General features: G+C 45.2%; 1 protein-coding gene across 3 annotated transcripts in view; it reads right to left on the bottom strand.

The window, feature by feature from the left end:
* LOC135374413 (uncharacterized) overlaps nt 1-16904 on the bottom strand; it is a 60989-nt gene that overhangs the window by 18288 nt on the left and 25797 nt on the right. For 2 of the 3 annotated variants that reach the window (XM_064607378.1, XM_064607377.1), the window contains 10 exons: nt 15435-15476; nt 14123-14164; nt 13599-13640; nt 13046-13087; nt 12840-12872; nt 12397-12441; nt 9093-9122; nt 6752-6820; nt 5783-5824; nt 2367-2402 (listed from right to left, as the gene is read on the bottom strand). In XM_064607378.1, coding sequence (XP_064463448.1) covers nt 2367-2402; nt 5783-5824; nt 6752-6820; nt 9093-9122; nt 12397-12441; nt 12840-12872; nt 13046-13087; nt 13599-13640; nt 14123-14164; nt 15435-15476 — 423 coding nt within the window. The remainder of the gene's footprint in view (nt 1-2366; nt 2403-5782; nt 5825-6751; nt 6821-9092; nt 9123-12396; nt 12442-12839; nt 12873-13045; nt 13088-13598; nt 13641-14122; nt 14165-15434; nt 15477-16904) is intronic. The other variant, XM_064607379.1, reaches the window with a different exon arrangement.

The raw sequence follows: 16904 nt of genomic DNA, 5'->3' as shown, positions 1-16904 counted from the left end.
AGCAATGCACAAATGACATGAAAATTCGCGCTATAGCATTAGAACGGAGAGAGACGGAGAGAGATTAGAACGGATTAGAGTCTCCGTGGAACGTACTTCTGAGATAACCTCCGGGGACCTTTTTGCTGAGTGACCTTTTTCCTAGTGACGTAATCCCAGGAGGCATTTTTCCGGGGACATTTTTTTCTAGACATAAAAGATTTTTACTATTATGTGAATCCATGCTTCTGGCCGGGGTGAGAATCTATTTGGCAGATCACATCGCTCGTTTCCAATCGCCAGCGGGCATCTCTGTTACCGGCTTTTTGCCCATACTTGAGCAGTATCTAAAATCAACAGCTATATACATTAACGGTCAGTTGTTCGCTCAAAAGACGGGTGTTTGTACTTGATCCGCCATAGCTCCTGTCATTACTGAAATCTACTTGAACACTGATTGTGTCTTTTTTGTCCTTTGATGAAGATGTTATGAGTAAAAATGAGCGCGGGTGTCGGTATACCCGCGGATATCCGCGCAATTTTGTTTTTCGCGGGTAGACATTTCCGTGTCATCTCGGGTTGCCAGTAAGGCGCGGGTATACCCCGCTCTGTCTCCGAGGTTTACGCTGGTCTACCCGCAATAACCAGCATGCGCAAAGCCATCCCCTCGGCTTTCTGTGCACGACCCGAGTCATTGTGAATATTTAGCACAAAGTACTTTCCAAAACCGATACCAAGACCTTCCGTGGTGTGACAGCATTCTAATTCACTGGCACCGCGTTTTATGCTTACTCTTTGACTATGTTTGTACGGCTAGTACGGTTGGCGTTAGTAAGCTGGCAGCCATGTCAGCACTCGCAGCAGCGTCTGGCGCCTTGGAAAAGTGGCTCGTAATTCCCGACATTCCCACCAGCAATGGCAACAGAGGCTATTGTGAATGTTCTGGTTTCCCTTCAAATCAGCGTACGCGGTGGAGGGGGCAAAAAGAGAGACTGCTCTTATTTTTAGGGCGAGAGCAGCCTAAACACCTTTATCCTATGTTTGGTAAGTATGTACTTTCCATTCATATCACCGTGGCATCGTCACTGCGGATGTATCAAGTAAAAGTAAGTGCACATTATATTAAATTTTAACAGTCAGAACAACGTACGGTTCATAAACGTCCCACATTTGTCCCAATATCTTGAAGTGACATCGCAGGGATATACCTGCGACGTTCAAACAATGCCCATATCCTGGTCTCCTAGATGTCACATGGATATCAATGGGATATTCAGGCTGATCCCACCACGGATATCCTATTGTCCAAGATAGGACATCCTGCAGACGTTTGTCAGGACATCTGTTGTTTGTTGGGATACAGATCGAACTTCAGAAATTTTAAAGCGTCTTGTATGTCGTAGAGGCTGTTTTCTTATGTGGCAAGATACTGTTGTAAGGGTTGTTGATAATGACCAGACCAGGCGGCTTTTGAAAGAAACCATCTGAATCCGCTCCGTGTGGGAACTGCGTCAGTAAGCAATAGCTGACCTACTATCCCCTCCGCCTTAACCTTGTTGCAGACTCTCTAGAGGTTCTTTCGTCATGTATTCTAGTCACCAGCTCACTTCGTTCTTAAGTCGTTCTTTCAGTATACCAAGGGATCTCATTCAAGGAACAGGACATGCACATACTCTCTTCACATCTTCTCCTGTACTGGTTTCTTGTATGTACATAATCATACCTATACGGAGAGGACGAGATAAGGGCATCTCGTCCACATGGTGGAAAGTAACTATTCTGAGGTTGCAACACAGGCGTGTCCTTCCGTTTATTGCCCCTGGGTCATTATTAGAAAAATTCAAACCAACCCATTGATCGAGTACCGCGGAGTGGTGCTCGACCATTCTCAAGTGCATTTCCTTCTCTGTGTAATTAAGAGTATCTTACAGGATATGGCTCAAACGGGTTCTGGAACAGCAGTCACCACAAATTCTTATACCGTTATGCTCACTTATTTTTCAATATATGTTTGTCAAGTCCCGGTGAAACTCGTAACTTTTCCTCCTCTGCCAAGACAGTCATGTTTACCAAAAAAGAAAAGAAAAGCAAAATTCGGTGCTGTCAGGTGCTTCATTACATCATGTCGATCCGCTGGCAATGAAAGTCCCCACTCATTACCATTTAAATAATGTTGTTCTTGGGACAACTAACCAGGCAACCAACCAACCATGTGGAACACTTTGTTGCGAGAGATACCCACAAGAAACGAATGTAACGTTATGAAGAGGTTCATATTGCTTTTCAAGCGGTTTCTGACCCTTCGTCGCGATATTTTGCAGGTCACATCTATAGAAATGCCAATGGCCTCGTTTTCGGTAAGGTCAGTAACTTCCTACTGCACTTACCTTTTCCGCCACGCTCCTGATAACGCCATTGAGCATCTTGAACAAATAAAGTAAGAGCTATGTTAGTGTGCGCGACCAAGTTTGAAAGAGGTTGACTCCCGAGTGATTTCTAAAGCATGTGGGAGCGATAGCCAGAAACGTGTCCGCGTTATCTTTGATTCACCTGCTGCTGCTGCTGCTGCTGCTGCTGCTGTCGTTGATAATAAGCATTGCTCTCCGGGGTGAGGAGGATCAACTGGGGGCGTTGCTCTCGGGCTTAAAAGAAGCAGCAGCGCTCGCGATGGGAAGACACGTCTGGGGAACGGTCGACGGGACTCGGCTGGAAGACGCGGCTGAGAGACACGGCGCTTCTGGGCTGGTGGCGGTAGCGTGGCTGTGCGCGGTATTGTATTGTTGGCTCTGGATCTAACTGGTATGTAATAAAGTATCTGGATTTCCTAATGTCTGTTTGGAGTGTCGTTCCTCGGAGGCAGAACGAGGGGTCTTCCCCTGGGTGGGTTTCGCCTGCCTGGTGATGGCAGTAGGATTCCCACAAGCATAGTCTAATACCCTAGTCAGACGGCAAACCTAAGTCCTTTAGCGGAAAGGCCGTTACTTCACCTGTAGTCCAATCATCATTTAGAATGACATCGTTCTCTGCCCTGATTTGTTGAAAATGGGAGAACGCCTTTTGCTCCAGCAGCCCACATGAACATATTCATGCTTATCTTCCCCCTTGCGCGTCTTTGGCGATATCATTTCGGTCCGAATCGAATTTCGCGATTATTTCTGACGTGAAAGAACCATATCTATGTTGAGGAATATCACTGGTTCCGGATTTCAGAGGGCGACGCGCACCGCAGGCTGCCTGTGTCTGTGTAGTAGTAGTAGGTGTGTAGTGTCGCAGGGTGCGTCTGTGCCGCCCCTAACTGTGGTCTGCTTGGGCCATTTCACATTGTTTACCGGTGAGACTCATGCTATTGTTGCATTCTACGTACAGAGTGTTTTCGTTGAAGCGTTACAAATTTTCTAATAAAAAACGTTGAGAGTAGCACAGGCACATCGTTTTTGCACGTAAGTGCATAGCGAATTTCAGAAATGGATGTCTCAACGTATCAGTGCCGGGCAGTATCGCTGATACGTGTATCTTCGATACAATCTTTCGATACATTTTGTGTATCGGTATTAGGTATCGCGTGCCAAAAATGAGAGTATCGGAGTATCGGTATCGAAAATACATTTTTAGGGTATCGTGTATTTTAACGATACTCGATACTAAAAAAAGACGCAAATATTGAGGCTGTTTTGAGACTTAGGGTCGGCGGGTCTCGCTGAGGCGGTAGTACAAGCCAGGCCGCAGTGGCGTAGACATGTCGACCATACATTCGTTCGAAGATTACGTCCGCGCGCGCGCTCCATCGTCAAGGTCGCCCGGAGAGGAGGCCCTGGGCCCTGCCCTGTGACGCGCTTGTGGGCGCGCGCGGCTTCTAGTTGGTTCCAGAAGAATCTCTTCCGTCTCTTTCTACGGCGGGCGCGCCGAAAACGCCTTACACAGGACCAACCTCACGGCTTCTGGAACTGCGCTGCCCGATGTCCCCCTCCTCAGCGCGCAAGACCACGTCCACTTGACTTGAAGTGTGGATTCCGCGTCTGCCATGCGGAAAGAATAACCGCCGGCTTAGCTTGAGCACTGTAACCCGTTCTACAGCTCACAATTCACAACGGCCAACTAAGAAAATCAAGTCAGAGGCAAAGTCAGAGGCTACCGGGTAAGTACTGCAGTACCAAACGATAAAAGCAGCAGAAAAAAAAGTTTCAGGTTTATTCGTATGTATAGTCAAGTGCTCACAGACCGGTACGCACGAAGAACATTGTCTTAAAGAATTGTTTTTTGCTAGGCTGCTTATTGATGCGATCGTTTCAACGTACCCACGGCTTCAGTCTAAAGTTCTAACAAGACTAGCTGCTTAGACAGTGCAGCTTCATTAAATCCGTTCGGTCGGATATGTTCAAGCCCTGTCAGAAAAAGTGCGCTATAAAAATACACTAAAGGCTCTAGAAAAAACGAATAAATGTTTTTACTTCCCTAATCATATTACCAGCTTTATTATATTGTTATTTCAGTGATGTAAACTTCGCGAATCATAACACTAGCTTGATTATATTGTGATTTCAGTAATATAAACTTCGCTAATCATAACACCAGCTGTATTATATTCGGGATTTCAGTTATGTATCGAAGTAACGACGATACAGTACCGAGTATCTGTATCGAAAATCAATTTCGGTTCTGTATCTTGTATCGGTATCCGAAATACACTTTTTGAGGGTATCGAGTCTCGGCATCGAAGATACTTTTTGAAGTATCTTGCCCAGCCCTGCAACGTACGTGCTGATTTCAGGATGTCGAAAAATATAGTAGCTTTCAGCGTGGATTGTCTTCCATTCTGCTGCCTCATTTTCGCCCAGAATTACTGAGCTAAATGAATTGTAGTAATTGTTTATCTAGTAGTTACACTCTGTTCGAGAGGATGTCCGCCTCGCCGTACAACTGAAATGCAAGAACAACATTTATGCTCCTCTCATAGCTTTTGTTTAAAAAATATGTTGCGAATTAAGAAACCCGTATACAGGGTCTCCCAGAAAGCGTGTTCATAAATTATATTGAGGAGACTACGCCACCTAGAATCAGGAGGTCAACGACATTTGTTCTTAAAGTATTATTGCCAGCGCCCGATGTGAATATAATCTAACTTAATTATACGTCAGTTCTTACGAACTGGGCTCGGAAATTTGCTAAGGTCGCTTTCTTACCCCATCGATATGAAGCGCGTGCCGAATTTACCCAAGTTCACGGTAATTGGCACGGATATTGAGGAATAGCCGAACATACTTGCGTTACGGAGCGCCCTATAGCCTAGCGTTCGACAACTGTTAGGGCGCCCTCGCTCTCAGTCCGACGAAAGGAGTTTGGTAAATCCAGCCAACCAATATAGTGGCGTTCTCAGCCATGCTCGAATCGGCAACCTTACGATCAGGAAGCGGGAGTGTTGCCGCCAGTTTGACGGCATTCAATATTTTCCGTTTTTTTTTTCTATAATCAAACTCAAACTCAAACAGAAGCCAATTTGACGCATGTCAATTCAAAAGCATGTTCCGACGAAGCCGGTATACTGAAGGCTCAGTTCACAGAACCAATTTTCTACATGTACCCAATCTAACATGCGTCAAGTTACCACCTAACGTATAATTTATAGCGACGGCGTGATACATGAGGATTTAACACATTTAAAACTATTTACAGTTCGAAGTGACCATATGTCCTGGTGATGATTATGATTGAAACGATGAATTCAGAATCAGGTTCGAAATAGTATCCTTCATAGATTTCGCACAAGTTCCCGTCTACGTGGATGCTACGTGTAACCGTATCTTACCTCCAAGCTATAGTTTCCAAAGTCCCTCCATGTTGGCAAGTCCTGTGTGGGCAAACCAATTCAAAGATGAGGATTCAACGTTATGAATGGCAAGTCAAGACAAATGGCATTGAAAGGGAAAGAAGATCCGCTAGATAAAGAATAAACTTACTGGCAAAACGCAATGGCAACTGAACCTCACTGTTAACAGAGAGCTCCACAATATAACACGCTCCCAGCCAACCATATTCTACCCCATTGCTGGTGGGTGCAATGGAATAATGAGGCACCTCACAGTGAGGACCGAAGTGCTACGGGATCCAATAAGGTTAGAAGTGATTTTAGGGCAGAACGGTGATGGGCTGAATTTGGCCACGGACCAGCAATCTTGACATAATGAGAGGGCGAGAGTTCAGGTGATTTAGAGACCCTGAAAGTGTGGATCTGAAAGCTTCATAGGGCGGGCAAACCGAGAAGGATGTATTTAGAAATACCGACAGAACCATTGCCATTACGATTTGGAGTGCAGGCTATTACACATGATTTTGAGAAGGTTCGCCAGATCCTGAGAACGACAATACGAACTGACAAATTTTCTCAAGTTAGCTTCGTGGCAACAAAGGATACAACAACAAACAGATACATGGATAAAGTGTTTCACCGCAGGAATTGCGATACCCTACCTCAGCGCATCTGGGTTAATATATGAGTGGAATGGCGATGAAGCTTTGTGGCAGTTATGAAAACACTACTCATGTTCTCACTATCACACACACACACATAAATGGGATGATGATGTGGTAGTTCATTCCTCGCCGTTATGGCGGTACACTGCTCCCTTGCGCTTGTGGATGGGATACGAAAGGGAGGACGATGGAAAGGTGTCATATTAGAGTTCGTTCATGTTCTCACTTGACAACGTTGCTTTTGAAAACCCACATGTTAAAACTTGATGCATTGACAATGAAGAAACGTAATAACGTGACTTACCCTGGCCAAGGTGAGAGTTTCACGAAGCTCCCTTGACGGTCTCAGCCTTAGTAGTTGATTGCACAGCGTCTACAGTATTGCACTTTCTGTTATAGTAAAAACGCTCCAAGAGCAGGACGTTCAATCCGTTATACCAAAAAGCACAATCACTTATGTTCCTCTTTCTCAAGCGCTATTCTGGTGTTAAGGTGTGTGGGACAACGATACCGTTCTCCGAAGTGTTCACCCAAATAGACTCTATACTGATCTACGCATCCGCACCACGTCCATAAGCAAGTTTGTTTGACGCGCTTCTTTGCTTTCAGCAGTCCACCAACATTGGACCAGTCCGCCATACTAGGGCTTGGCGACAATTTCGACGTCTTCTTCATCAGTAACACTTAAGAATCCACGTTTCTGATTGGGGAGCTAGTCCTTCATACCCTTTATGCTTTAGGACATGATGGTAGCCAAATGGAAAGTATGGCACAGTCTTTGAACATGGTGGTATTTTCCCTGCATGACCACTGAGGCTCACTCATGAACCAACCCGTTTTCTCACTTCCTCACCAGCCAAACACAAGACCAGCCAATCAGCTAGCTCATGTGCTGAGCTTTAAAAAAGCATTTTGCTTTACGTTCACAGAACGAAATCGACTGCATTGTACCGCGAATGCGAAAAACGTCATAGTTATCTGCTTCCATGTGAGCACTCAACGTCGTATCTACGCGCGCACAACCGTAGGGGATATCCTGCTACACAGCCACAAGATACTATTCCATAACGGACGAGAGGAAAAGACGGTGGCGATGTCATCAGCTGAGTACGAAGTGCATCACTCCTCATACTTCTTCACCGTGTGAATGCTCCGCATAATACGGGAAGGATCTTCTGCTTCGTGAGCAGCATTTTTCTTTTTTCTTCCACTACAATCTTCCGTAATGAACATCGCTCATGTGAACGTAGATCAGAGTCTAGTTTTGTAGAGTTCCCGTATGAAGTTCGTCTGGAAAATTAGGTATTTCATACGAGCGGCAAGTGCATGGACAGTTTCATGCATACACCTTGTACAGCAGTTACCCAGCAATAATCCCATACAGTATTCGTCTATTCACACGAGCAACATCTCCACGAAATATTCTAGTGGAAGAAAAAGAAGAAGAAAACTGCTGAAGAGCAGGATGTGCCAACGCGTGCCAAGTTGAGCATTCCCACGGCGCCGGAATATCGGGAACGGCGTACGACAGGTAATATTGTGTCGTCTGCTATGGAATATCTTGTGGTTGAGCCGCGATATGTTTCCCATGATTACAAGAGAACAGACATGACGTTAAACACGTGGCAGCACAAAGCTATGACGTTTTGAGTTGATGAAGGTGGAGCAGGTACCAGGGGTGCTTATGCTCACTTAAAATATTAAAACTCCACAGGTAACTACCTCTTTAAAACAGTTAAAATCATAGCTTTCGAAACCCATACGGGTTTCTTCATCAGAAATGAAATACCGTGACATTCAATCGCGCTATTTGTCAGGCCGGGCGTAGCAATCAGTAGGTGGACGCGGATGTTTGTTTGTGCGTTCCTTATTCTTTGTGATATACCAGATGTTTCCTTACTTCCCAACGTCCTTCGTTTGTCAGAATGTTAGGGGAGTCTAAGTTTACCGCGAGACCCGTTTTTCGCACGCGTTCGCAAATCTGAGTTTGTTTGTCAGTGTCCTTAATAACAGCCAGTGGTGGTAGACCGAGCTACCGGTAGCCGGATAAGCTACCGGGTCAATCTCACCCTATCGACAGGTAAAATTCTGAGTCACGCTTCGTTCTGGTAGACATTGTAAGTTAACGGTAAGTTATCAGCAGTCTACTAACACTCCCTATTGTCTCGTTTGTGGCTTCTCATTCTTGTAGATACCTTCTGGTAGAGGCGTGTCTCTGGCTCATGTGTTCTGGGGGAACGTCGCTCATGTTTACGCACAGTACGCGCCATATTCGTCAGATCTATAGTCTCCTGCACTTCATCTCGCATATATCAAAGTGCGCTTGCAGAGAAACGGTTTGAAGCTTGGGACATTCAAATGAATACGACGAAGCGACATTTTGTTATTTCCAAGAAAGTCTTCACATAATTTTTCGAAAAGCTCTGGAGTAAGTGTGCGACTACGGAGAATAAATATTTCAGGATTACTAAGTTGGAATTATGTGATTTACTTGTCAGGATATATAAATCCAGTCAGGATGCTTATTGATCAGTCCTCTCATACCATGCAAATTCTGAAGAGTTTCGTGAAAACAACGAGGAATGTGTAATACCACTAAAGAGCACGCTTTTCAGAAATATGAGAAGCTTTTGGCTTTTGCTTACCCATTTGGCCCATTCACCGAGTTCGTTGCCCTTTGCAGGTTCGCAAGAAAAGAAAACAATGAGATTCACACGTTAGGCTTAGGTTATGTTTCGTATTAATGTGTCTTTGTTAACAAAGGCGCCGGAACAGTGTTACATTAATCAAATTATGTCTACCTACTTACGGACAGTCCAGTTGTGTGATACACTATTTTGTCAAAAAGCGTAGAATCATTTCTCAGAAAGTAAAAGTTCAACAAGTGAGATCGCATAATGTAATACGGGGTGGTCTATGCAAAATAACAATTTGTGTTATTGACATTCGAACAAGGATATCCGCTAGAAGCGGTCTTGAACATTTTCCTGACGAAACCACCGGCTCACTTGCTTTTTATCTATTTTATCATTATTAGCAAGGCCGTCGAGAGAAATTGCGGGTCTCAGGGGTTACTCCGGACGAGTCCTGCCCGGGCCCTCTTCCTCATGTCTCCTGGTGCTTGCAACCGTCGGGTTGGGTAGGATGGGCCCTCTCGCCGACCCTGATTATTCGACAACTTTGTTTTAATCATAGTTTTTGGGTTGTTTCATCGCGAAAGGCCATACCGTGCTTCCTTGCCCCTGGTACTTTGGTTGAGTCTCAGTGTGGACTCTAAAGTAAACATTTCCTGTCGCGAAGAGTGTGTTCGTTTATGTGAATGTGGGAGCGACTGGCAAAAATGTAAGAGATTGTCTGTTGACGGCGAGTGCGCGCCCCCATGCTATCTAGCGTTGCTTAGTGCGTTAAAAATGAATTCACACAACCGTTTCTTGAGGCGGAGACGCGAAGCGCTTCCAACCGTTTTTGGAGAACCGCTTCGTGCTGCAACTTTGGCGCGCGGCTCGGCAAACGCTTTTCCTCCAGCCAATCGGAGCCCTCGCGGACGGGCGGAATGAGGCTTGTGCAATGACGTCACGTTTAGTCATGTGACTCGGGAAAACATATTGCCGCACCGAAGTTACAGTATGAGGGCATGTCGTGAGTTGTTGTGGTATGCGTGATATTGGAAAAACACATGCTGTTACCTCATTCGGCCCGCAGTAGGACGTATGTGACGCATCCACATGTTTTCCCGAGTCACGTGGCTCAAAGGCGCTTAAAGGCTGCCCGTGACGTCATGTGCACGAGCCTCATTGGTTTCCTTTGGCGCTGGCTGTTCTCCCAACACAACAGCAAATCCGCGCGAGGTCCGTTTGTCATTTTTGTGTGTGTCTAAACAACAACTTTATTTTTAAGATGATGAGTGGGGAGTCTTTGTCTTGTCCCGCATGAGGATTTTCTTGGAACTGCTGCAAAGAACACCAAACAAACCGCCTTCACTGCGGGATGTGAGTAAGTGTGTCGCAGATCATCTGTGACCCATATTTGGTCCAGGGCGGTACCGGAGTGAAGATTAAATAATTGTTTTCCCCTCGATAACGTGTACTCCGTGACACATCATCGATAAGGTCACTATTTCGTGACGACTTCCACTGTTTTCCACTATGTGGGCCTGGTGTCATTATGCGTGGCATTATGCACGCGAGCTGCAAGCTGGAATCTGTGAGAACAAATGCTGGTTCATGGAGTGTGCAGATATCCAGGAGTAGGCGAATGAAATACTTCGGTTTTCTTATTCGCATCTCACTCCACTGTCCGAAAGAAACAATTTTAGAGCCGCGTTTTCCAATCAGAAACTGAATAGTCATGAACGAGAGTACCCTTTTGGAGATCGGGAATGCCGACGCTGATCAGTACATATGATCACAGCCGAGCGGCTACCAAGAATATGGATTATCTTATATTTTTTGGTTCTGCTTAAGAGCACTGTAAAGTGAAACACGAATCGTCACGTTTTAAGATACCATCATGCAAAACTTGGATTCGGATTTGGAACACACAAGTCATCAGCTCTCAGTTCTTCATGCTTTTTTTACTAATTAGTTTTGAACTCTTTTACACCGCGCTTTCGATCGCGAACACTTTAGAACAATTGGTATACCGCACATGTAAAACCTCGCATGCAGCCAGATGGCTAGCCTAGTTTCTCACGATCTCAATAGATGACGCACGAGCCGCCTCAGGGTTGCCGCACCACCAAGTTCGCAAATTTTGCATGGAGCAATCTTTGAAATTAGATTGCTAACGAAATACCGTGCAAGTTACAAATTCTCAGAAACACACACGGTTTTCATCTTTTTTTTTTTACAGTCTACCATTTTTTTACAATCGCTTTATCAGACCCCAATCTTTGACTCGCACATAGCGTTATCGCTAGTTTTAAAGGAGCAGGAGTCCTACGATGGCAGTGGGGGACCCGGTTTTGTGACATCTGGCGATCCGTCGAGGTCAGCGAGATCAATTCTTGAACTTTTCGAAGAGATGAATAATTTATTATTTTATTTATTTATTATATTTCTCGGGTGACCATGAACGGCGAAATGGCCTCTCTACGCTGCATACATGATGACACAATGATCGGCTTAGCGTCAACAGCAACTGCTCAATGGAGATAGAATAATAACACGGTAACATAATAACATAATATAACGGTGACGCTTTCGTGGAGAACTGAAAAATCTAGAAAACATTATGTTCTACGGCTGCTTATCTCTAGTGTAAACTTCTGACTTTCAAAAGCGTGTAGACGGGAGACGGCCTACACAATTATAAAGTGTGTAAAGGACGATGACAAGGAAAGACGAAAGACAAAGCAGCTTTTGGCAGCTCAGGTAAGCAACGTGCAAAGAATGCGTACGGCGCTCCTGTGATTTGGATCACCGTTGTGTTGTTCTGTATTACTTAAAGGTACACTCCGGCACTGCAACATAACAACGAGTATTTTATCAGTTTTATGATGCAGTGATTGAGTGTACTTTTGGGACGAACATGCCTCTCCTTGGCCTTGGACTGTTTTGAAATGTTGTATTTATCGCTTGAAACGCGATGGCGCACCCGCAGCACCGTGTCGACTGTTCCTAGAGAGAAGCCGCCTCTCAGCACGAGAGATGACATCAAGAGAAGCCGTAACCCTTTTGCTGTTTGAAAACCACATCCATCCTGTGAGCTCTAGTTGTACGCGTACTGTGCGAAGAACCAGGTGGCAGGGATTTTAACGTTCCATCCTTCAGATGCCGGGAGAGTCGCCGTTCACTGCGTCAGTAAGTTTGGTGTCGGTCTCCTAAACGTACTTAATTCACGCACGTGGGATACGATCAGGTATAGCTGCCTTTGCATTACCGTTTTGTGCGTTGGAGAACAGCTTGCTGAAACTCTTTAATATAGCTCAAAGTGGAACGCGCAGCTTACCTCTAGAATTGGAATTCCAGATTGTCCAGACATTGTTAGAAGAGCCTGGTTGAGAAAGTCGAGACATTATAAATCAGAGAAAGAGGGCAAAGAAAATAGGGCAAAAGACAGAAAACCATCTCCCACGGTTGTCCGAAACAGATCCCAATGTTCATATCGGAATACCTCTGTGGGGCTCCACTGGGATATTTATGGAGGGACATCCGTAGCCGTAGGTCTGCAAGGTGGACGTTCGTAGGAAGTTCGAAGCCCGGCCAAGTGGATCTCCGTAGTGTATCCACTGGAGCAATTTCATTATTCTACGGATATTCCTAACTCCATCAAAGTATATCCGATGGACATCCGTGGGACATAATTTTCTGACTGGCGATTCCTGCATAGCTACCGAACAAAATTTGCTATTCTTTGAATACCACGCAAAACGCCTCATGTGTGTCCCTTACCGAGGTCACTTCCTCTCCGATTGCAGCCGCTGCCTATATAGGATCAAAACGCGGGCAACAATGGGGTGAGTCATGGCATAAATAAAAGAGAAAACTTCAACCACCTCACCAACTTATATTATTACTAGAGGTTTTTAAATGGCTAATTAACTAGAAATATTCATTGGCTCATCCTTCACAAAACCGCTCCGGGGTCGCTTGATTACCTTGCGAACCTGAGACACGTGCCCAGTCCAAAGAGAGATAACCTGCAAATAAAGTCGCAAACCCAGTCATACTCTGCCGTGTGTAATTACCGAAACTGGACATTGCTTATCGCATTGGTATTACAACGGCCGTTCACCGTCAGTGAAACGAAAATTCTCGAGTTCATCATTTTAAGGCTCGCCAGACATTGGTGCAAAAAGAATGAACCATTCCCGTTCAGAACCCGATATCCCCAGATTGGAAGATAAGCTCGCCTTTTTCACTTAGTTAATGGTAATGCACGGAACCTACTGCACATTACCGACTATGGTGAGGGTTTGAAGAAAGTATATCTCATTATTCTTTGGCATATATCTGCCCCCTTTAAAAATGCATATCCGAGTTAAATAAAGAAACGGGTCGCGGGAATGTTCGCATTAACACGTTGAAATCAATACTGTAATGCACGCAAATATATGGCCGGTGAGTAACCGCGATTAGCCGACGACAACGCCGCATGTATATTTTTGAGTCTCCAAGTAGTTGAAAGTGTCTCTGAAAAGATATGCGTACCAAGGCGTTTGTCTCCACCTTCACAGCCTCCGCGTTGACGAACTGCAAATAGAACGATTCATTCACGGAATTGCATTATTGCACAGCGTGATCACTGAAATTCAATTACAACCAACGGAATTACGACTGAGCTATGCTGAGAGGATGTAGACTTGCACAACCGATTCTCGCCTCTAACTTCGATGTCGAGCGGGACAGGTGTGAATGATTAAGGCTACATATCCATATCTTGTACAGTGTAGAGGTCAACACTTCCTTTATCTCCCCATGAGCGAAAGTTGATGTGTCAAACGCACGCGATAGTGAGAGAAGGAACAAGGAGAATATCATTTTGCAAAAAAAAAAACAAAAACACATGAAACCATCATATATCTTCTTGTCCCTCACTCCCGCTTACGGCCAGGACGTGCAGTAAGTAAGTGAGCATTGCTGCAATGTCCTGCAGTATTTACTGCAGATGCTGTAAGTTAGACCCGTGACTGGTGAAGACCAGGGTAAGCTGTTCACACCACCACCTAAGTTACCTTTGTTAGTTCTGCGAGGGCTGCAACGTACTCGAACAAAGCCTGTAAAAGAACCAGTTTTATTTCCGCTTAAGTGGCAACAATGAAGATGGAGTATTTGTCTTTCTTTCTGTCCCGTACCAAAAGTTCGACAGTGAACAACACATTGGACTTAACCGTAGAGAAACATCGTCTGCTCTTCTCCTGTATCATGTGAACGAATTAAGATTACATAATTGGTTAATCTATTCAAATCCGTACTGAAGAAAGCATGCCGTTACGCGAGCACGCGCGTGCACTCCATATGACAAGTGCAGGGTCGGATGACTGTCAACAAGGCTGTTCTTATGCTCGTTGGTGCAATCTGTTCAGTTTGAAATGCGCCAAGTACGAGAAGGACTGGGCATGTCAGAATAACACACGAAAGATGCACGGTGGCAATGTATGTACATTTGCTGCGAAGAACCGAAAGACACTGGCCTTCGTTAATAAGTAGTGGAAGCTTGCGCAGTCTTTCACGATATTCTCGTCTATCCCATCCTTCTCTTAAGTTCCGCAGTTCAAACTGAAAAAAAAAAAAAAAAAAAGGAGCGAAAGAAAAATGTAGCAAGTGGCTGTCACTTGTCCTCGCACTTTTTCGTGCAACAATTCCAATGGCAGCGAAATGATTATCAAAATCGTATCGAACATTGAGGAAAGTTTTATGCACTTTGAGATAAAGTGATATAGTAAACATCATCATGGAGGGCGAGCGTCGTAGATTGTTCTCCTTCGTTGGAGGGCCAAGCAAAGGAGAGCAAGTGATTCCTAAAACCTCAGCAATTGCCGAACAAATTATTTAAATATTCTATGGCAGGCGGAAAAAAAATATTATTGGCGCAGGTGGCGCTAGTTGGCATTAAGAACGTTGTAACTTTCCGTTATGTAGGATAGAATGCTACCACAATCATTCTGCCGCATCTGGCCATAACCCATAATGCAGAGGCGGCACCGCATTTTCAAACTCGTGTGTGAATTAGCCTTTAGAACAGCGTGAAAAAGATGTGTTTCTCTGGCCAATAAAAAAAAAGTTCATTAAGGGTTTAGAGGATGAAATTGGGGATAGAATTACATCTCCCCTGTCATCATTAGTGGGACGTGTTGAAATATTTAGGTTCGTTCTTCCTGTTCTCTGTTGGTGCTATTCGGATCGAGTTGTATACAGAGACACGCACGCGCCCTCGAACATGTTAGCGAGCAATACACACATGTATGGGACAAGCTAGATTCTGCGACCTCGAAAACATGAACCAGCATCTAGATGTGAGCCATTGTAAATCTGAGCAATAATTACCGCTTCGGAGTCATCTTCCGCCGGGTATTTCTGGGGTTCGATCTGTAGAGGTTAATAGTTAAAAGGTAAAGGTAGCATGAAGCAATGAGCCCACAGAAAAGCGTGCAAGCACTCCATTGCACACCTTAAGTCATATTGCGCTTGGCATCATATCGCCGAATTGGTATTTTAGATCTGAAACCCACGACCTGCTCCGTCGTGGGCATGCAGGAAGGAAAGAGAGGAGGAGCCCTACTGCTCGGAGAAGCGAAGCCGAGATTGGCGGCACTCCAGTGACATCACCGCTCGCTTTCTGGTTTCGGTTACATACATCTCTATGGGAGCCGGCAACGCACGTACAGGGTGTCCCACCGAAAATGGGCCAGGGGCTAAAGCAAAAACGGAGTGCTCTACAGAAATGGAACCAACTGCCCGTGCTTGGCAGTTGTGTGGTCTATCCAAAAATATGTTTTTCATCGCCCCTTAATTAGCGGTAATTAATTTTCTAACTTTTTAATTGTCGGTTTTAGCTCTCAGATATCAATGAGGAAGTTGTAGCACATGTCGCCAAAAGACACAACTGAAGTGGCTCGAGGTCGCTACGGCTTGTGGTTTCGTTTTTTTTTTTGGGGGGGGGGGGCTTAAAAGTGGTTTGAGATGCTGGGCAGATCCCTGCCCACAAACCGGCTCCCGCGCGTGACGAATCCAGCGCCCTCCGGCGTACATTCACCTTGAGATTAGCACCTGGAGACCATCCTTGGGCCACGTCACACAAGAGGAAGATATTTCACCTGTTTCACGGCACATCTGTCAGAGTGCACTGGAATTGTCGCCCGCGGGCGCCGAATTATGCGGAGCGCTCTGTGGTGCACACCGACTTCTGAAACCAATTTTTAAACTCGCGAAAAAAAAAAAACGAAACCACAAGCCATAGCAACGTCGAACCACGTTACTTGCGTCTTTTTCGACATGTACTACAACTTCCTCATTGACATCTGGGAGCTAAAACCGACAACTGAAAAGTTAGAAAATTAATTACCTCTAATTAATTGACGAGGGGCGATAAAAAATATATTTTCGGATAGACCACACCACTGCCAAGCACATGCAGTTGGTTCCATTTTTGTAGAGCACTCACGTTTTTTGTTTAGCCCCTGGCCCTTTTTCGGTGGGACACCCTGTATAGTTTCGGAGTACTTGTAGAGGTGTGGTGGTAGCGCGCCGAAGTGGCCCCCAAAGTGGCATGTGCAAAGCGACCTCATTGGGCTATTCAGGTAACGTGACCCTCTCGCGGCTCCAATGAAGCTACAGCTCATCTCCTATGCTGATGTCACTTGCCCCACGCTTCTCTCTTCTGTCGAAGAGCCGTTGGGGCCTCTCCTTTTCTTCTTTCCACCATGGTTGTGGGTTTGTACTGAACCATTAACGGACGCGAAGCGGAGTTGGCGCCTCTGGATGTGTTCTTGCTCTGGGTCGATGGTGTTGATTGCA

Source organism: Ornithodoros turicata, unplaced genomic scaffold (assembly GCF_037126465.1).
Source record: "Ornithodoros turicata isolate Travis unplaced genomic scaffold, ASM3712646v1 Chromosome56, whole genome shotgun sequence".
In the NCBI taxonomy this organism is placed as follows: domain Eukaryota; kingdom Metazoa; phylum Arthropoda; class Arachnida; order Ixodida; family Argasidae; genus Ornithodoros; species Ornithodoros turicata.
This window is presented reverse-complemented; position numbering and strand designations above follow the sequence as displayed.